General features: G+C 42.2%; 1 protein-coding gene across 1 annotated transcript in view; it reads right to left on the reverse strand.

Annotated features, from left to right (window-relative positions):
• sh3pxd2b (SH3 and PX domains 2B) overlaps positions 1-21122 on the reverse strand; it is a 34699-nt gene extending 13577 nt beyond the window's left edge. The window contains exons 1-4 of the mRNA XM_030793510.1: positions 21030-21122; positions 18357-18437; positions 10053-10128; positions 5793-5869 (exon numbers count right to left, since the gene is read on the reverse strand). Of these exons, the coding sequence (XP_030649370.1) occupies positions 5793-5869; positions 10053-10128; positions 18357-18437; positions 21030-21101 (306 nt within the window). The 5' untranslated portion in view covers positions 21102-21122. The remainder of the gene's footprint in view (positions 1-5792; positions 5870-10052; positions 10129-18356; positions 18438-21029) is intronic.
• Positions 21123-21770: the final 648 nt, after the last annotated feature.

Raw genomic sequence — 21770 nt, forward strand, 5'->3', positions numbered from 1 at the left:
GCAAGACACGAATGTGATGCATATTAAAACAGTGTTCCTTAAACAGAGAGCATAACAGGACAAGACACGAGTGTGATACATATGAACAGTGTTCCTTAAACAGAGAGCATAACAGGACAGGACACGAATGTGATACATATGAACACAGTGTTCCTTAGACAGAGAGCATAACAGGACAAGACACGAATGTGATACATATGAAAACAGTGTTCCTTAAACAGAGAGCATAACAGGACAAGACACGAATATGATGTGTATGAAAATAGTGTTTCTTTAAATACAGAGCATAACAGGACAAGAGAGAAAATCAGGTCATGGGGACCCAGGTGGGGGTAACTGTCGCTGTTGTAAAGCTAACAGAATTTGGCTATCATTACAATGGGAGCCAGCATTATGAGCACTCATGAGATGTAACAGAGGCAGGATCTGTTGTTGGTAAGAATGACAAACAGAAGGCTATAAATCTCCAGGCCGATAACAGTGAGGGGAGACGCAACGCAGCTTCCTGGTCTTGTCTGAGCACAATTTGATTTTATTGGCCAGTTAAAAACACGCTATTTTTGGCTAGTGATGAGTTATCCTTCAAAACTTCCAATAAAACTGGTTGGACAACCATGCTACCATGCTTGAAAAGAAGTGATGTTCCATTCTCACAGAGGTGAAGCTGAGAGAGAGACAGAGAGAGAGAGAAAGACAGAAAGAGACAGACAGGCAGACAGAGAGCTGAGGTAAGCTCACGCCATCTCATTCTGGGATATTTCCTCTCTCTATTCTATAGCCACGGACCGTTTCATGACGACTAGCTGTGGACATCGTCATGATGGAGGGAGTCAGACAAGAGCTGACAGGTTCAATTTCTCTCGGGAGATGAGAGGAAGACTGTCCACGGACCTCTCTCCCTCTATCAGTTTCACCTCTGCAATCTCTTCCTCTCTCTTTCTCTGTTTATCAGCTTCACCTCTGCAGTCTCCTCTGGAGAGGAAGAGTCTTCTATCCAATCACTTTAACACATCCACAGTCGTCCACAGTCAGCTGACAGCTGCTCTGGGAGCCTGCCAACAGCACAGCACTTACCACCACTGCATGCAAAGTAAATACAAGCTGTACTTGTAGCTAGTGTGAGATAAATATATAATTTATTTATTTACTTTTTTTCCTCCATCCTGCTGTGGGCCAGGGCTTCACTTGTCTTTAATAAGGCTAAGTGCTCCAGCGTTGTCCTTGTAGAGAAGGACTCTCTCACTCTTTCTCTCTTTTCCTGAACAGCCACTGAATTATGATATTCAGCCTGACTGCCATTTTAACCACACACAGCGCAAGCTCAAGGTGCCTTTTTTCCCCCTGGCACGTCAGCATGGCTTTTTAATATTACCTACACACTCTTCATACCCTTTTCCACTCCCAGACGCCCTCTTGAGCAAAACACGGAACCTTTTGGAGCTGAAGTCAAAGCAGAAGTGCATTTATTTTCTTGGTCTAAGTGTTAGGAGTCATTTAAATCTATCTTGGCTTCACAGATGGAGGCCCACCCCGGTATCCGTGGTTACGGCCGTTGCCATAGACGACGCTCCCAAGACACACTCGGCGACCCCTCCCCTCATTAGCATTCTCTAAGGATACGGAAGGTGCAGTGCCCCATTACGGCAAATGGACTTTATTGGTGTTCTTTACTCTGGGCTGCATTAACCTGATTGTGTGTGTGTGTGAGAGAGATTGTGTGTGTGCTTGAGGACTCTCTAAGAGGACAAGGAATGGAAACTCATTGAGGAGTGAATAACCGGGTGACAGACATCAATCTGAATGACAAGCTAAACAATTTGAGCACTTCGTACTCCGACGTAATTATGATGTAAGATCATTATGTATTAAAACGCATGCGCTAAGGACGATCAACCTTTAAAACAAACTAAAATTCCAAATTCAAAACCCCAACCACGACATGTTTGTCAGCTGGATTTATTATTGAAGCGCAATGTACTAACATTTTCTGTAACTTAGAGGGGGTTTATTATGTGGAGTGATTGCAACAAACCCATTATTCAAGTATTGTGGACAGCCTGTCTGTTAGCAGCAGACAGCAGACGGGCCTAAAGTACAGCCGACCACCCATCCTGTCTCAGCACTAAATCTCTGCAGTGTACTCCTTTTTTCAAAAACCAGGGAGTGTTTTCTTCTTACTCAACAGATCACATTTTTACAAACAACCACCTCAAAATGAAATCGACTTTTACCTCACTAAATATGGTCAGCGGTTAGCTAATATTTCGCTAGTTTTTGCTCTCTTTAAAATAGCACCAACAACAACAACAAACATTTTGCCGACATACCATTCTTAACCTTCAGGCTGCCCTTAACCAGCCAAACTAAACATATTTTGAGATAATATTTAAATGAGAGTCACACTCTTTAACTGTTTCCTTCCCAGTCACTCTGTTTGGGGTCTTCCCTGTTTGACTCATACTTACCCTATTACCATATTTCTCTAATGAGATCTACACTCTGAGGGGAATTTTTGGTGGGGGGGGGGGAGGTTGCGAGAAACCGAACACTCGGTTGATCCACTGAATTCCCTCAGAGATCGTTTTTCACTGACAAGCTAAAGATTTAGTGGAGATTACAGAGCCGTGGCAGTAACTGTCGGTTACGAAACAGAAGTTTAAACGATGGATAAATGTTGTCAGCTTGTCAACACTTGCCAGCGAAATCAGCATTTGTTTTTGAATTACCCTATTTTTTTTTTAAAGGTCTTGAAAGATCTTTAGTTCCAATGGTTTTAGGAGCACTGGAAGCTTTCCTTCCAGGGAAAGGCAAGGAGAAGGCTCTTGACGTGAAATCGGCGCTAATCAAATTCTGCTCGAGGCATTCGGCCTAGCGGTCTTCCCTCTGTGTGGTTAACTCCACTGATGTGGTACAGGAACACCTCTGCCCCCTATCCCCCTTTAAAGGTTCTGCTTCTCTATGAACCAACACACAATCTCATTTCCCATTATTACATTCCCAGGGGTTCTGGAAGAGGATCTGGAATTTGGATGAGGATCACCTCTTCCAAATGCCAAACATAACATTTAAAGAAACTCATTCAAACTCACCTTTTTTGAATTTGAGTCCCTTCTTGAACATGACCTCTAGCAAAAGGTTCAACCCTAAATTACACAGGGGTAGGATTACCCTTCTGTTCCACCCTCACGACGAGAACAGACTCACAGGGCTGCAGTTTTGATATGATACCAAATCCAAATGAAGAACCTTAAGAGTATTTTCCCTCTAAGAGCAACGCTGGCCCTTGCTGAGTCCTCTGTAGCTATGGCAAAAGTCTTCACTGTTCTACTCCGTGTTATTAAAGAGATTACTGTAACTACCTCTCTAAAATCTCAAGGGGTCTTTCATCTTTAGTGGCTCTAAGAGAATGTAAGGAGAAATTAGCACAAGGCTAATCCAATTTACAGTTATTGAACGGAACAACCTGCACACCTTCCTCGATCTGTAGAGTCAAACTTGCTCTGTTGCACTGGGACAACGGAACCTTCCAGAAAAGAACACTTCGCCAGCACTGCTGCATGTAATGTCTTTTAAATCGCCTCAGGAGCTGGACACATTTTCTTTCCGAACTGGGAAAGACAGTTACGTCGCAGTGGACGTCCTTAAACAGGGAGAGTAACAGAATTCCCTGGAGCTTAGTAACCTCTGACCTCCTATTTGGGCCTTCTCTAATTTTGGCGTTTGGCATTAAGCTGATTGTGTGACACAAGCACTTCTCTTATCATCTGTTTCTCCTTCTTCATTTTAGATTAGATCTGTTATCCTGACGCTACCTGTGACGAGTAGTCAGTGTGAGTATGTGTCATTGTTAGTGGGCTTCTGTGGGTGTGTTTGTGTGTGTGAGTGGGTGTTATTGTTAGTGGGCTTATGTGAGTGTGTTTGTGTGTGTGTGTGAGTGGGTGTGTTTGTGTGTGTGAGTGTATATTATTGTTAGTGGGCTTATGTGAGTGTGTTTGTGTGTGTGAGTGGGTGTGTTATTGTTACTGGGCGTATGTGGGTGTGTTTGTGTAGTTAGTGGGAGAGATGGTGGGTGGTAGGTGAACACTGATTAGAGAGCAGCAGGTAGTCACCAACTCTTTGTGCCCAAAGGCCACAGAGAGGGTAATAGGTAAATGTCACACAGTGTCTGAAGACAGGGCTTTTTTTTTTTTTCATGGGTAAAGTTGTTTTTTTTTTTATTTCCATTCCTTTCTTTATTCCTTTATTCCTTCATTTCCTTTATTCTCAGTCTATGTTGTGTACATAACTTTTTTTTCGCTGTTTTATTCCCCTTAAGTTTTTGTTGCTTTGTAAAATGTCACACAAAATCTTCAACAAACTGTATCATTAAAAGGAAAAAAAAAAGGCTTATCAGTCAATAGCACATGTTCTTCTGACAGAAAAACAGCCACCTTGTAGAAATGTCTGAGGTTTGTATAAAAAGAGCTCTTTTATTTATAAACAGCGTTTAAAATCCTCAACTAAAAGGCAAAGTGCTGACCGGGGCCAGCTCAGCAGTGGATCCAAACCTCAGGCTCCCGCCGACAAACGGCATATTGCTGAACACGGATTCCAGATTTCATAAAACCCCTCTTCCACATACAGACCCTCGTCTGAGAATGCACAGAACATATACTCAGCCTGTCCTGAAGCAATGTTGCACCTGAACGTATCACTAATCCGTCCATTCATCTTCCATGTCTTTAGGTGCCGATCCACTCTGACCGTTTTACTACTGTCTTGTAAACGGTCTGTAGGTTAATGGACACGACCTGGGTTTGAACTCATTAAATGAAGGTGTCGGAACATTAAACACCGTCCCAAACCTAAAATCAAGTAACAGGGCAGTAACGCTGCACATTAAACACATGTAGTCGACTGACAGAGAACCCATGCACCTCAGTGTCACCGCTGTATGATCATGTGACACATGTAAACTCTGGTGGACTGGTGGAGGGGTTAAGAGCAACACGCAGAATCAAAGGTCAGTTCCATTATAAAAGCAAGCAGGGTGCCACAGTCCTCCATAAACAGGTTATCACCTTTACCACAGGGCTCTCATCGCCCCCCACAGCAGGTATAAAACTCCTGTGTAAATGTCAGATTGAATGGAGACACAGTATGGGTAGGAGGCAGGAGTTAGCTTGCCAGTGAAGACTGCGTGTGCGCAAACAATGAATTTAAAATTCGAGCACTGATCACTTTTTGTTCACTGCTGGTGTACCTCATGTTTCATTTCCCTTTTTTTTTTGTTTTCTCAGAAAGAATTTTTCCAGGAATTAAAAAGAAAACTTTGGAGAATATAACCGTCAAAAAATAATGACGTCAGTTTTAAGACTACGAAGGAGAAGAGGAAGAGGAAGAGAAAGAAGAAGAAGAAGAAGAAGAAAAAGAAGAAACGGAAGAGGACGAACATAATGATGATGATGATGATGATGATGAAGCAGAAACATAAAATTTAAGAAGTGTAACATTTTTTTTGTGACGTTTCATGGTAAAGCTGTCTCTAGGCATTACAGCACTCTGCAGAGAGGAGCAAGCTATATTTGTGTTCAAATGTGTGCATGCATGCATGCATGTGTGTGTGTGTGCGTGCATGCATGTGTGTGTGTGTGTGTGTGTGTGAGCTTGTGCGTATCAGTGCAATGAATCTTTAGTTTCTTAATGGTGGTGCTCATATAATATTCATACATTATGCCACATGACTGAGCCTCAAACACATTCAAGGCGTTTACAGAAGGTTCTGGACTGTGTGTGTGCAGTCAAACGCTCACCCTGCAGTACTCGTTAATGGGCCGAAGACGCTTCATCGCCACATCCCTGATATGACTCCTCCGGAACAGAATCTTCCCTGTGGGCGAGAGACAGAGCGGCCGTCACACACACACACACGCACACACGCACGCACACACGCACACACACACACACACACGCATACACGCACACACACACACACACACACACAAATATGACTCTTCATGAGTGATTGCATCAGTTTAAAATATTATGAGATTATGCCAAAACAGAAGGTGCTACTATTACATAGCTATTATGTAATATTCTAGATACTAATATTCCATATGTTATTTTACTATTACTATTATATGACCTAATAATATATTACTATATAATGCTCTTCAGAAACCAATTCATTAATTGTATCCAGAAAAGTCCCATTAACATCATTTAAATGATGATGATGTCCTGAATTTGTCTCAACAGGGCTGTGTCAATTTCCTGCGTATTTCCCATAAAACGAGGGCTTTGCCATGGTGACAGGGACAATATTTTGGCAGCAGGATGTTTGGATGAGGGCACAGGATTGGCGTGTGGCAGGAAGTGGAACGGAGGGCAGAGTTAGTGACTCAGTAATATAAGAACAGTGAAGACACAATGGAGCTGACTTCATGGCGTTTCCTCAGAGCTGTCATGAGTCTACAGTTTTAGGCAGAACTTTCTGGAAATGATGTCAGAGCTTTGTTGTCACTTAGCATGACTGCAACCATAAAATTAGCCGGAGCTAATACGCTGATGCCGAGAAATGGATGCATCACGCACGTGCACGTGCACATGCACACTCACACACACACGCGCGCGCACACACACACACACACACACACAATCAATGATTTTTCCTTTAGCACCAGGCCCTGTAGACTGCTGAGTGAGACTGGGTTGGGTGTGTGTGTGTGTGTGTTGTTGTAATGTGTTGGTGGAGGGAGATTCCTCTTGTCCACACCACTGCTGAGAGAGTTTGGGTGTTTGCTTGTGGAGGGACATTTCCCTTTTCCACATCAGCATTGAGTGAGAGTGAGTGAGTGGGTGAGAGAGTGAGTGTGCGTGTGAGAGAGAGAGAGAGAGAGACAGACATACAGAGTGTGTGTGTGTGTGTGCATGAGAGAGAGGGGGAGAGAGAGGGAGAGTGTGTGTGTCTGTGTGTGAGAGAGAGAGAGAGAGAGAGAGAGAGAGAGAGAGAGAGTGAGAGAGAGCGTGCATGTGTGCGTGTGTGTGTGGGTGTGTGTGTGTGAGAGAGAGAGTGTGAGAGAGAGCGTGCGCGTGTGTGCATGTGTGTGAGGGTGTGTGTGTGTGTTGGTGAAGGGAGATTTCCCCTTTCTCTGGTACTGCTGAGTGAGACTGGGAGGAAGCCACAAGTCCACAACAAGCAGAGGAAAGCCGCCAACCTCAGCACTCTATCCCAAATAACAGTCTATTACCACCGAAACCCCCCCGAGGAGAACACAGCACAGAGTAACACCAAAATATGACCTGCTTCTCACCTACACAACTATCGACGTCTGCATCTTGAAGTGTTCACTACACAGTATTTGGAAACTGGAATTTAGGGTCGCCTTATTTCAATTACCAGGAAATATGGCGAATTGCAAAAAGTAAGCAAAACAGACAAAAAAAACTCCAATCTTTTTGGTCCTCTTAAATCTTTTTGGTCCTCTTAAATCTTTTTGGTCCTCTTAAATCTTTTTGGTCCTCTTTTACTCAGATGAACGTACTGAGACAAAGAACTGAAAAAAAGAGATTTCTGTTGACTTAGGTCTCTACATTAAGTAAACAACTAATGTGTTTTTTTTTTCCTTTCTTTTTTTCACATCTGAGAAGATGAATGATTTGTCTTAGGGGTATGAAGTCTGTCTTACAAAGCAACACTGCTTTTCTTCAAGAGGAAACTTGAAAGTCACAACTAGGGCCCAGTTTGCTCCTTACGCTCTGTTCTGCATCTGCTAGTGCTTGTTTGGTAAGAGTGTTTACAAAGCGGGTTAATGAATTTGGTAAGGAATGTACGGAACAGTCACGGTGGTAATTACAGAGAATTCTGTGCACGTTGCTCTTGGTTTGCTGAGTCATTAGACTGGCAGTCTCGTTAAATGCTTGTTAAAGTACTGGTATGTACCTGCTAAACACTTTTCAGGTGTTTAAAAAAATGCTTTTGGATGCATGAAGAAAACATATGTCTTTTTTTTTGGGTGTGTGTACTGACTTGACGGAATAATAGGTCGTGCACAAGACTTTCATCACCGACACAGACAGCCTGTCTGACAGCTCCATTTTCTAACTGTGCACTTAGCAATGCCTTAGAATGACTAGCTCCATCAAAAAAAACATCCAACTGCAAGATATGGCTGCATTTTACGAGAGGCCAGGGGCTGATTTTCATGGATGTTTGCACTATACTGTAGAAGCCATGAACGAATTAGCACGAACGAGGATGAGTTAAAGTTGAATTGTTTGGCTGTTGGTCCCTAACACCCAACTTTTACCTACTCTAAAAGTGAATAGCAACTCTGTCCACAATGTTCTCTGTCAAAACAGAAAACAAAATATAGACAGATATGAGAATTTATTGTTGGGTGGCTGATGTGTATCAAATTTGTTTTAAAAATATTTACTGGGACTTTTTTTTTTTTTGTCAAAAAAGCTTGACTCAGAATATCTGCAAATGTCCCAAGTTTTGCCCTCACTGCTTGGCTGTCCATGTGTTTCATGTTAACTGCGTGGTACGACTTGAGATCTCAGATGCATCCAACCAGGTGTTTTTTGAACGAGCATGCTATGTATGTTTTACATCTAGCTCAGACGTCAAAACTCTCTCAATAGCCCACTGCCTTATTGTGTGAGCAAAAAAGAAGGCATGCGGTCAGAAAGACAGCGGTCAGAAAGACAGCGGTCAGAGAGACAGCGGTCAGAGAGACAGCGGTCAGAAAGACAGCGGTCAGAAAGACAGCGGTCAGAGAGACAGCGGTCAGAGAGACAGCAGTCAGAAAGGGAAAACACTGAGATAGAACTACAGTGCACACAATGCAGTTCTTTTGCTAAAAACCACTTCCCATTCCCACCGGTTTGGTCTGAGCTGACCCGTTCTTTGAACTGCAGTATGTGGTCTTATATCCACACAAAAATGGAAAAAAAAATCTGCATGGACCAGCCTATGGGGGAGTTAACCCAGCTTAGGTATTTTTTTTCCAGTCATTTTCCATATGGGTGACTTGAAATGGCTGGGAGTCAGTGGGCGACGGGGTTTGTTTCCGGTCACATTCTTACAGAGTAAAGGAGGAGGAAAAGAATCTGACTACAGAGAGCTGGGTTCACATGGCAACCACCTGAAAAAACGCAGAGCTGCTGAAACCAACAGAATCCCTCAATCAGCAAGACAGCACAGAGTTAAAAAAAACAAAAAAAACAAAAGAAAACAAATAAATAAGAGAGAGAGAGAAAAGGATAGGCAAGAGGCAAGAAGACACTTGTAGCTTTGACACAAAATACTCAAAAACAAACAAACATACAAAAAGAGTTAAACTGGATAGTTATTTGGTACACCTGTAGGATACTGGACACCTACGAGAAAAGCAAAGCACCATTTTGGACAGAGTTCAGCTTTATTAATTGTTTATTGAACAATTGTTGCAGGAAGGAAGAAAACAAGAGACAGAGAACAGAAACAGAAAGAGAAAGAACAAGAGAAAGAGAGAAAGAGATAGAAGGAGTTATCCTGGTGAGGACTAGCGTCTGGGACCCTCTCCACACTAAATAAACACAGCTGAGATCTATGACCTTCTGTGCAACAACTGAAGGAGGTCCACATCTCCTTCCACTCTCCCCTCTACCCTCCGTGAGCTCCCCATTCCACATTTCTCTGGGGTGTTCAAGGTGAGCTCCTTTCAGCCTCACGCCAAAGGCCTGGCCTTAAGCACAGGCAGAATAATTTAGAACAGCCCGGAGTCGCTAACCTCAGCCATGTGCACTGGACCGGGACTTGCACTGCTGACAACAGTTAGCAAAGTCGCCAACGCAGTTTTGGGACTTAATTCTCCACTAAAGGGAAAAGAAAATAGCTGCACCCTGTTGTGGAAATAATTACATCACGACAAGGACTCCAGTTCTGTACTGAAGGATGTTTTTTTTCTTTTCTTTCTTTTTTTTTTTTTTAATGGAGTTGGGAGAACTGGTTATTTAGCATTGTTGCTAGCAGGCTAGCAACAATGCTAAATAACTGAGTGTAAATGGTTCTTGACAGTACTTACCTGGTAAAAAAGGGATGATTCTACGTTTAGGGTCCTTTTGGCCACCTTCCACCGGGAACTTATCCAGCAGCTCCATCTAGAAAAGAAAGTAAATGACAGAAAGCAGGAGACTTGATAAAGACATTTTGACAACTCAGTGGATTTAGCACAGAATTTCAGATATTCATACTGGCAAATTTTGCCACAAGAAAAAGCTGCTAGTGATTAAAAATCCATCTGAATATCACACCAGGAACAGAGGTGTGTCTTCCCACATCTGGGAGTCAGTGCTGAAAACCCATCTGTGCCTCATTAGCTGACTGTGGCCAAAGGTCTAATGGAAACTGGCTATGTTCTCTTCAGTGAGTCTGTCAGCCTGGATTAGGCTTCCTCTTGTTCCGCCTGCCGCTGGTCACTGACGATCAGATGCGTAAGCAGCCGTGGGTAAAGTGTGTCAGTAGTCTTCTTCACACAAGTCAAGTCACTGGACAACGCTTTGCAGCTCACAGGATGCAAAGATCGAATAAAAAATAAACAAACTAAATGTTTCATAGCTTCACTTATCTCAGCTGACGGGGCTGCCCAGGGGCTATGTGTACTATGTGGCTGTGTGTGTGTGCGCATATATATGTACACATACACACACACACACACACACACACACACACGTATATATATATATATATACACACGTGTGTGTGTGTGTGTGTGTTTGTGTGTGTAATATACATGACTGCACTGACTTCAGAACCCCACTGACATAATGGAACATTTTCTTTACCCTTGTTGAATCATGTGGGCACTCCAGCCAGAATTCCCATGGTGCTCGATATAAGCTGTTTTCTTTTTTTTTTTCTTTTGTACCAATAAAGCCCCCTCCCCCCTCTGCAAGAGTGACTTTTTTGCATCTTTTGATTCCAGACCTCAAATCCTTTGAGACAGCTGTAAGCCAGTGAAACCACACCTGTGCACAGACAGGGAGGGAGGTTAAAGTGCTCCGCTTAACCACACATTAAAGCTTTACCGACACTACGCTCTGCCTCAACTCTGTGTGTGTGTGTGTGTGTGAGTGTGTGTGTATTTATATTTATATTATATTTATATAAAACATAAAATAGCGCACGTATGTATATACACACACATACATATAATGGAGTTTCTCCGTGAGAACACAAGCGAACACTTTATCATGCAGAAAGATCAGGTTTTCGTGTTTGTGGTGGATATGGATATGGAAGTGTTTCATTTTAAGGTTTAAATTGTTGTGTGTACCACACACGTTCACAAATATGTTGAGTCATTGTGTCGATCCAGACAGAGATTCAGTCACAGTACCTGACAGGGCTCTGAGAGTCTCGACCGTTTTACTCAGAGGTAAAGCCTAATGTGCTTCTGGCTCTACTGCCATAACTTTTTCTTTTTTTTTTTTTTTTTTAATGGCGAGACAGCAGACTGTTACTTCACAAACACCACATGAAGTAATGAGTTTGAGAGAAGACAAAACATTGCCAGGCAAAACGCTGATGTGCTTTCTCCAGGACACCCAGCCTGAAACCACAGGACAGGCTGGAGTCTGCGGAGCAGCACACGGAGTGTGTGGACCTGAAACAATGGTGTCAGCTGCAGCTGGGTCCCAGGAGGTTGTAGAGGCCAAAGAAAGCCAAGCTGTGCTGGACGGAAGGCTGGAATGTTCTTCATTTCCTCTTACAGTTCAACAAATGTGCTCTCCGCAAGCCGTGGGCAGGATGGTGTCGACGTTTGGAGAGAGGTGCTGCTTTCTGACACCAGACGTGAGTGAATACATATTACATACCCAGCACAAACACTACAGATCTGACAACTGCAGGACCAAAGCCCCTGAAGTTGGAAAAGTATGTCTTGGATTTTTGTCTCCTACAGGGTGGCGGCTAAAACTGAGCCTATATAATGCATGCAGTTAGATGGCTTCTTTGTGACTGGCAGGGTGGCCAAGTCAGGTGACCAGGTCTATCCTATAGGATGAGGTTGCTCTCAGATAGAACAATCAGTTGAGAGAACTGGGAGTTTCACACACGCATCTCTAGTCTCTTAATAATGTGATATTTTTCAAAGGGAAGAGAAATGTGTTAACTGGTAACAAGTGTGATTTTAACAGTAAATAATGCCAAGAGAACGTGTTTCAGCCAATCAGGACTCAGGACTGAACCATCTATTTTTATAGTGTCTTAAAATGAACCCTTACATCATAAGCACACTCCGTGGGACTAACCTACTATATCTCGTCCTGTTACAGTTTCCTGTTTCTGATGAAATATTCATTACCTACCACCTCTAGCTGTTTTTTTTTTAAAGAAGAAATGACATCATACACTGATCTTAACCTCTGAACTGGGCACTAAAATACCATCTCCAGACACCCACCCCCTGCCTACAACATTGCTTTGTTTAGATGATTATGCACAGCCATGTGGGTGGATAATGGGATAGGGTTGGAAAGGATATTAATGTGCACATAACTGAGGAAAAAGCTGAACATTTTCTTCAGTTTTCCATTCGAGCTGCTCCATGCAGCGCATTCACTGCTGTGAATGCTGGACTGGCAAGTGTGGGACAATATGAGGACACCTCAGAGTCTGTTTTCCTCCTTCCCAATATATTCAGCAGTGAATGTGCTGTGTGTGCCAACAGCTTTCAGTTTTTCATACAATGTGGAGATAAGTGCACATGTTAATGAGCATATTCAGAGATGATTATGAACACAATGAAAACATTTCAGTGGCAACCCCTCCTGCAGCCATTTAACAGATAATTTTATAAGCCAAGAACTTTCAGCTTTCTCTCTCTCTCTCTCTCTCATAAACACACACACACAGACACACACACATATATAAAATAAACAGGAGAAAATGCTGTCCATGCGACAACAGGGCTAGAGTCCTTACTACATTACACAGATCAGTCCCAAGCACAGTAATTTCTCCCATATGTCTTGGAGTCACATCCGAGTCAGAGACATGCTTAATACATGAGAATGTAAAGAGTTCGGAATCAACCACAGACATCTGACCGACTGATCTGGCGACATCCTAAACTTGCTTTACGCAAGTCTGCTCCAATCCACCGTTAATCAAATCCAATGTTCCCCAATAAACGCAGAGCCCAGGTACTGTTCATACACAAAGAGAGAACACTTAAAAACGCATCAGACTTCCTTTAGTCTCTGCCGAAATAACAGCTCCCCATCATGTCAGAGGAAATGAGACATCTCCAAATTTCACCATGACTCCCATTCTCTGCTTCCCCAGAGTCACCGGTTCCATACCACACAGATAAAGACCACTGTGAGAATGTCTATGATTTTTCATAAAGATCTCTGCTTACGGTGGTTTCTGGCATCTCTCAAGCATCTCTCATTAACCATTCTAAGGGTTAAAAAACCCCCACTGTAGTTTGATGCTGATCAGATATTTTATGGTAGCATGAAAAAAAAGGGATTAAGTTTCTGGATCTGTTGGAAAGTGCTAGAAATGTCTTAGAGTGGAATGTTATGACCTTGGAGGAATTCACAAGCATTCCTCTGAGCGTCATCCATGGACTTTTCCAAATAATGGGTCTGACAAGAAAAAAAAAAAAAAAAAAAAAAACAGTGAAGAGAAAAAGACTGTGAGACTTGTACTGCTCTGATTAACTGGTGGAATTCTCACTCCCAGTTTAGTTTCCATGTGTCTAGTCTGGATCCTTTCTCGCTAAATGCTCTCAGAAACCCTAACTCACAAAAGCTCTTTTGGAGCGGAGGTCGGAAAACTCCGAATCCGGGAAATGAAACGGATGAGTCCGTGGAGTCCTTTGATGATGCAATCGCTCTGGTGAGACATGCTAACCCACAAAAACACTAACACATGATTCACAGGCATCGGTAAACAAAGGAATGCTGTTGATCAAATCTCATGTACACAGGACATGTCAGTCACTCAAACCGCTTGTCTGTTGAGAAACACAACACAAAAGCTGTTTTGTTTTGTTTTTTTCCTCTCCTGTTAGACATGTACTTCCTGCCCTGATTTCTGCCCTTCATGCTATGTGCTGCCTCAGCACATGCTTACTAAACTGCTGAGATTTTTAAGGGAGGAAAGTGGAAAAAAGAAAGAAAGAAAAAAAAAAACTGGACTGTAGTGAAACACAAAAGATCCAGTTTCAGAACTGACACAAGACCTGTCGGCCAGTGCCTGCAAACCCATGCCAGCGGTTATAAATAAAAGACTGAAGATAGAAGGAACAAGAGAGAGAGAGAGAGAGAGAGAGAGAGAGAGAAAGAGAGGGAGAGAGAGAGACAGTGTTTCCATGCATATTAAGAGAGGGGGGGGGGGGGGGGGGGGGAGAGACAGAGAGAGAGAGAGAGAGAGAAGACCATGACCCTCAAATAAAAGCCGTCCAATTTATCTTGGATAAGATGGAAAAAAACTCTTCCCTGCTGACTGAGTCTTTTAGCTTTTAACAGTGAGACCTGGGGCCACTAAGAAAAGGAGCGATGTGCTTCGTAAACCTCCCGATTACACATGGAATATAATCAAATTCACATTCCAGTTTGTGGATCATGACCAAATGTACACAGTTCTGCCCCCCCTTTTTTAAAGGTAATGTTAGATCTCTGAGGTGAAGCTAAATGTAAAGTGATGGTTGAGTCTTGTTTTAACATATGGAATGTATAAGTGTGATATTTAAAACTGCGTCAGACAACATTAATTATGGCTGGTAATTCAGAGAGGAGACTCTCTCTACGGGAGAGTCCAGACCTCCTCCATCCCCACCAATGTCTGTGTAAAACAACTTTTATTTCTTTTATTTATAGATGCAGATTTCCTGTGCTCAGCATTCCTTTAGGACTGGCATATGTTATATTTAATTGTTTCCAGATCAAAAAAACAACAACAACAACAAAAAACCCAAAAAACGACTGCATGATACGCTGTTTGGTGTACCAGAGGAGAAGACTGTTACGTTCTTCAGTAAAACAGTAAAACAGGAAACACAATGGCTGCCTCGCGAAAGCTTTGTTTTAACATATCAAATGGAGTAATAAGGCTACTTTCACCATTTCCCATGATTAATGCACAAGAGATAAAATGTACATTAATCAAACCACCGCCCTCTAAAAGAGAAAGATCGTACAGTCGACAGGGTGTTAGGAAAGGGGGGGCAGACATAACTCACTGTTTCATTTTTGGCTGAGCTCTGGGTGTTTAGGAGAAATCATGTGTGCTGAATTACCACTCTGGCCAATGTATATCATCTTCTCAGACTAGAGTACAGCACTTACACCGTAGCTGTAACAGAAGTCAAATTAAACAGTCCACAGGTGGCCTCAGTTCTTTTCAAACACATAACTCTGGTTCCTAATGTACATTGCTCCGTAAGTTCACATATGGTCAAGTTTGTTCATCTTTGATAAGATTGACAAGGAACCAGCCCGAAAGGTTTTATGAATGTATTTTTCCGTCTTCGTTTATATATTGTTTTCAGTGAGGTTGTGGGGAATTTTGGTCCACTCCTACACTCAGACACCGTAGGGGATTTCTGTTCTAAATCATTTTCTGTTGATCTAAACTACAAAAGCTCCACAGTCCTGAGCTACTGTGAGTGACTCTTGGAAAGTCAAAAGTGGCATGTTTGTGTACACTAAACTCTTTCAAACTTAAGATGAGAACAAGCAATAAGTTTGTTCTTTTTTATTTTATTTTATTTCAATAGCCACCAGGGCTTTTCGCACATGCCCTAGACATCATTCTAGCCTTAGAGTAGAGCATTTGAATCATTCTAGCCTTAGAGAACAGCATTTGAATCATTCTAGCCTTAGAGAACAGCATTTGAATCATTCTAGCCTTAGAGTAGAGCGTTTGAATCATTCTAGCCTTGGAGTAGAGCATTTGATTCATTCTAGCCTTAGAGTAGAGCATTTGAATCATTCTAGCCTTAGAGAACAGCATTTGAATCATTCTAGCCTTAGAGTAGAGCATTTGAATCATTCTAGCCTTAGAGTAGAGCATTTGAATCATTCTAGCCTTAGAGTAGAGCGTTTGAACACAGATAAACAATGCTGCTTATTCCTCACCAAATTACTTACACAGTCATGTTCTGACAGTTTCTTAAATCATTCCATTCCAGGCTTTTTCAAAACACATGCTCTTCCCACACAACACCAAAAACTCAGACTCCACAAAACGCTTAAGCCCTTGATTTTCACGCTGCACTTGGTGTCAAGACTAAACTTCTGTATCCACACTGTTTCTGTGTGTGTGAATAAAATGTATTCAACAGAACGGAATGAAAGAGCTGACTGAGAGTGCAGGGATTGATTTCTCACTGTTATTTGACATGATGCTCAGATAAAGACGAGATTCCAACAGCAGAGAGGTAATATTACAGAATGCGCTACATTAATGGACACTGGCATAGAGTAAACACAGTCAGCAGGTGGGAATTGTTGGCTTTGCTCAGTTTGATGTGACTGTGGGAAACACTCTCTCGCTGATGTTTTCCGTGCCAGCCAATCACTGATCAGCAGGGAAACATTGATTATAGACAGAGAAGATAAGGAAAGCAATCAACATGAACCCTGAACAGGACATCAACATTTTTCACTTCAGGCTTTTGAAGAGTGAACATGTAACATTAGATAAACACAACGGCTGGCCGGTCAGTCTTTTTGTTTTTTTTTCCCTTGTACTGTAACTAGGTTTCAAGGGCAAAGAACATATTCACGTAATTCAGTAGTAAAAGCAATAAGGAAGAAAAAAATGCAGTCATTTAAGGAGACATGACTTTTGAGAAATGCAGCAGAATGAAAGTACACTTTCTTCGCCAAGACTATTTCAAATAAAGAAGTCATTACAATGTGTACAATCATTTGTCATTTTTTTCCCCCATCAGATTAAAAGACCCATTTTTTTTTTTTTCTATCTTGTTTTCGTGCTCTTGTTGGATAATATATGGGCATGGATACAATGGGAACCAACAGTATCCTTTCAGTCAAACTCATATGTATTCTATTCCTCCACCAATAAATGTGAGTTTGGCAGAAAAGCCCAGGCCAAGTGGGCCCTAATGAAATAAGAGTGAAGTATGATGTCCAGGCCTGGGCTCAGCAGGCCAAGTTTACAGCATCTCTTCAACATCATTTATCTCTCATTTCACAGCAAACCTCTTATTGTCTTCAAGCTACGGTCGGTATGGTGCATCACTACATTTCTTCCAAGGGCCTTCTCTGATTGTTTTTTTTTTTGTTTTGTTTTTTAGAGGTTGAAAAAAACCTGGTGTCTGGTTCTGGAGGGTGTTTCTGTAGGCTTTGGCTGGCAAACTATGTAGGCAGGCATAATCTGATATGATAGGTTTTAAGGACTCCCAAGGCTCTTGTGAATAGCTTTCCAACAATTTAAAGCATGTGAGCCAAGGTAAAAGATTAGGATCACGATAAAACAGCCCAGCAAGAGCCGAAAATCACATTCAACCTGTGTGGGCCCACACATGGATACCATCAAAACCAGAGAGGCAAGGGCAGGCTGGACAAAACGCAGTCAGTAAACCATGTGATGTCCTCTCCATTGGCTTTCATGTAGGAGACTGTCTCATTCCACTCTCACTCAGTTAGCGATGACTTTACCATAGCTTGACATGTGACGTTTTTTAATGAGGCATTTCATGAAATGCTGACACTAAACCTCAATTGAAGCAATAACTTTCATCATAACACAAGCAAGGGCTTTTTCCCCCCTTTTCATACAATAAAACTTCTAGTTTCAGTAAAACTTCCTGAATGAAACAGATCATTTGTCATCGTCTGAGAACTCCACAATGAGCTATCCAATACCCACTGCTTTATTGTCAGAGACAACAACAACAACAACAACAACAACAACAAATCAGAAATGCTCAAAGGAACAGGTATCAAATGATGACCTTCAAGGCAAAAGATTAGCATGACTGTTCTTCAGGTCCTTATCCTGATAGAAAACATTAAGTCACTGATAAAACTACAGTATGTAATTACAGTGTTGGCCTACCTTGGCGAAAACTGCTTCAGTAAATTTAAATACACTTAAATCTAACGTTTTACGAAAGTTTGATACCACGTGGGCCTTGCCCTATATTTTGCAGTCTTGCTTCTCTAAAAGACAGTCTTTCTAGTTGTAGTTGGAAGCCACTGTGAAGTTCTGATACCATCAGTTTGAGACTTGACCACTAATACTTGACTGTTTTTCTTCTATTTTAAGCCAATGAACGGAGTCTTGGGACTTTCATTAAAATACATCTCATTAGCAGTGAGTAGACAGGATGATTACGGAAGCCTACCTGAAGGTCGAAGAATTTACTGTAGCGTCTGAAAATGACCTCCGTACTTCCATCGGACCAGGATACTTTGATAATGTATACCTGAAAGAGAAAAAACAAGACAACATGCATGTATGAATGAACGTTTTCAGTTGAAGGATGTATCCAAGATAAGTTTAAAATGACCAGCATGAGAAAATTCCCCTCCATTTAAATTCAGTTCTATGCCTTTGCTTTCCCAGACAGCCAAATGGGAAATTAACTAAACTAAACTAACTAAATGAAAAGACGGGGTGTGTGTGTTGGGGGGGGGGGGGGGGGGGGGGGGTGCCTTCACCGTCACTGGATGGCCATAAAGCATGTTTATGTCAGGAAATTAATTTTGTCACATTTTCTATCAGACAACATTACTATGTAATTTATTTATTTATGTGTTTATTTTTGATGATCAAGAGCAAGAACTAACATTCTCAGTAAATGTTTATGAGCGCATTAGCCTTTGAGCGCATTCCGTTGATAGAGTGAGAGTCAAGATTGAATGCACGCAGTCCAATTAAAGCATACGGTCAGCACAGTCAACAAGCGCGCCATCTTCTGAACAAAACACTGAATTATTCAGTGGTTAGGATGGTACATTTGGACGTTCACACGACATGTCAGCTGATATACTCTATTAAAACTCAAATATTCCAATCTCGCAGCTGTTGATCAGGCAGTCTTAAAATACCATACGCTGGGTAAGAGGTTCCCGTGGTTAGCACACACGCACAACAAAACTTCGCATTATTGTGCAAACTTATCAGCTGACAGCGACCCTCTCACGTCAACTGTCGCCCTGAAATTCTGAATGAACATCCGTCTATTTGTCATTGCCATGTTGTTGGATGATTAAGAAATCAGTGCTAAAAGGGGAACATGCATCCTCTGCAATCAGTTTAAACGTCACTGGGTAACCGTCTCCTTATTAAATCTGACAGTAAAAGAAATTTGCCTCCTGAAAATCGTAAATTGCTTTGTCTCCGTTCCCCTGTTTTTCCTCCCAACTGAATGCCAATACGAGTAGAGCAGCATGGTGACGTCAAACGTTGGAGGAGAGCGTTATTTGCCTGATTTTACTGAAAAACATCGTAAGCACATGACGATCCCGGACCACCGCTGAGCGAGAGGTGGAGAAAGACATAGGTCGAGTCACATAGACCACTGTGTTCTTCTCCCGGCCACGGGCTGCAAATTTGAATAATGCGTATGGAGTTTTTAAACATTAAAACACCTTCGACAAAACCAGTTCATACTTCTTACCACATCCAGTCAAATATAAAACCGAGTAGGCCATATCAAATAAATTAACAGCCAAACATGAAAACTTTCGCTATCTGTCTATCTAATGTAGTATGTTAAACAAAATAACTCAAATTCAGTGTTCGATGCAACAAAGTATAATGTCTTCCAAATGGTCGTGCTGAGTAAGACTCAAGTTTGCTATAATGATGTCAGTTTGCTGGAGAGGGAATAGCCACACCTAGAAAAGGCCAACTCATTAGAAATAAAAAAGTTCAGCTGCCAAACTGAGTGGTCCCACATATTTCAAGTACAGTGAGAAGTCTCTCTGACAATACAGTAATCTGCCTCAGTGCGAGCTGATAACGTAATGGTCGTCTTGCCGATGCTCAAATGCAAGAGACATTATTTTTCTTTAAGCAGCAGAAAAGTGGGTCTGTTCAGAGGAGGCCTCTTGAGGAGGACAAGGCTTTGGTGAGAGGGTATGGTGGATGAGGAGTAGGAAGGAGGGAGGGAGTGCACGCTAGGCCCTGAACAGCAACTAACCACATCACCACACATGTTGCAAAGGGTCAGTCAGTTCATAAAACCCCACAGCTAATCCACACCCATCCTCCGGCGAACAGTTCCAAGAGAAACTACCCTTTAAATGCAAACAACTGCGCCTTGTTTGCGCTATGTTCTTCCCCCGTCAGACAATATGATCATAACTTAATATAATGAAAACAATGCTTGTCTGACAGAGCCTACTGTACATAGTTGGCCTTCAACATTACTTTTAACTACCACGTTGGAAGAGGCACGCTTAAGTGATAACAAAAGGGTCTATGTCTTGATCACTGGTAGCCTTTTCCTTCTGTGATATGTGTTAAAGTGGAAGAAAAAGTAGTCGCAAGGACTTTGATTTCACTTCAAGCGTTCAATGAGAAGTTGCTAAATGAGCAGCACATAGACGCATACTCATACGTAATTTGCAGATGTTGATCTGAAAAACATCTGTCGTGACGCATACACTAGCATGGATGACCTACTGTAAGAAAGCTATAAGACTAATCTAAACAAAAGTCACTTTTACCCCTGTGTCTTCCGAACAACTTGTGCACCGAGAGCGTTGCTATACGATGGAACCGATTTAAGCTTATCAAGCCCTGTTGCTTTCTCTAACGACCAGTCCGGTCAGCACTGACATTCTTCACATTCGGTCAAAGCTATGCACCATTCAGTTCTGCTGTTATGTGGCACAGTCCGCTTTGAGTAAATGTAATTCGATACCCCCACAGAGTTTATCTTCGTCTCTCTTTGTTCAGACAGTAAAAGGAAGAAATCACTTTCCCTTGCTCAAAACTACGGCTTCGTTCCCCCTTTTACCTTCAAAATTCTACGGTCGTATGTTTGTTAAAGGAGCACGGGACTTACATAATGTTTACTCGGAGTTCTTCGCTTTTGCACGTCTTCAACTGTTACTTCTTGCACGGTCCGCCGAGGCATGTTGCAGTCTACTCCTTATGATTCCCAACAAAAAAAAATGACCGTCCGGCTTTAGTACAATCAGACCCTACTGTGTCAGCTGCTTTGCAAAGTCTTCGGCATTCAAATTTTTGTTATCCTTGATCCCTCGACCACTGTTCGATTTTTGCGCCCAGTTCAAAATACGGTCCACGTCGAATTTCCTGTACATTCAGATGGGTCTCTCTCTCTCTCTCTCACTCACTCACTCTCTATACTGATTGCTGGCTGTCCAGTCCGGGACCGAACGAACTCCCAGCCTATCCCAGCTCACCGAGTATAATTTGATAACTAGATAGCTCAAGGGGACCAGCCCTGCTCTTAAAGGAGAAGCACACATCACACACCTCCAGGGAGAATCTTTACCGGGGTCTTAGTTGTGAAGTGTATGTACTCTGCAGTGTATCGGCTCGCTTTACGTCTGACCAGTGGTTGAGTCAAATCCCAAGATTAAAACCAATAATTTTTCCGGGGTCCAAAATCTTTTTGTGAAATCACAAGTGAGGCCAAACAATCTCATAAGTGGCTGCCTAGCCCAAAGTATTAAATGTTTAACAATAATAGTCAGCATCTAATGCCCATGCATATGTTTATATCTTCTCAATGTCTCCCTGCATAATAAGGGAGCACAACAGTTGCTCATCCATTTGG

Source organism: Chanos chanos, chromosome 16, assembly GCF_902362185.1.
Source record: "Chanos chanos chromosome 16, fChaCha1.1, whole genome shotgun sequence".
NCBI classification, from domain to species: Eukaryota; Metazoa; Chordata; class Actinopteri; order Gonorynchiformes; family Chanidae; genus Chanos; species Chanos chanos.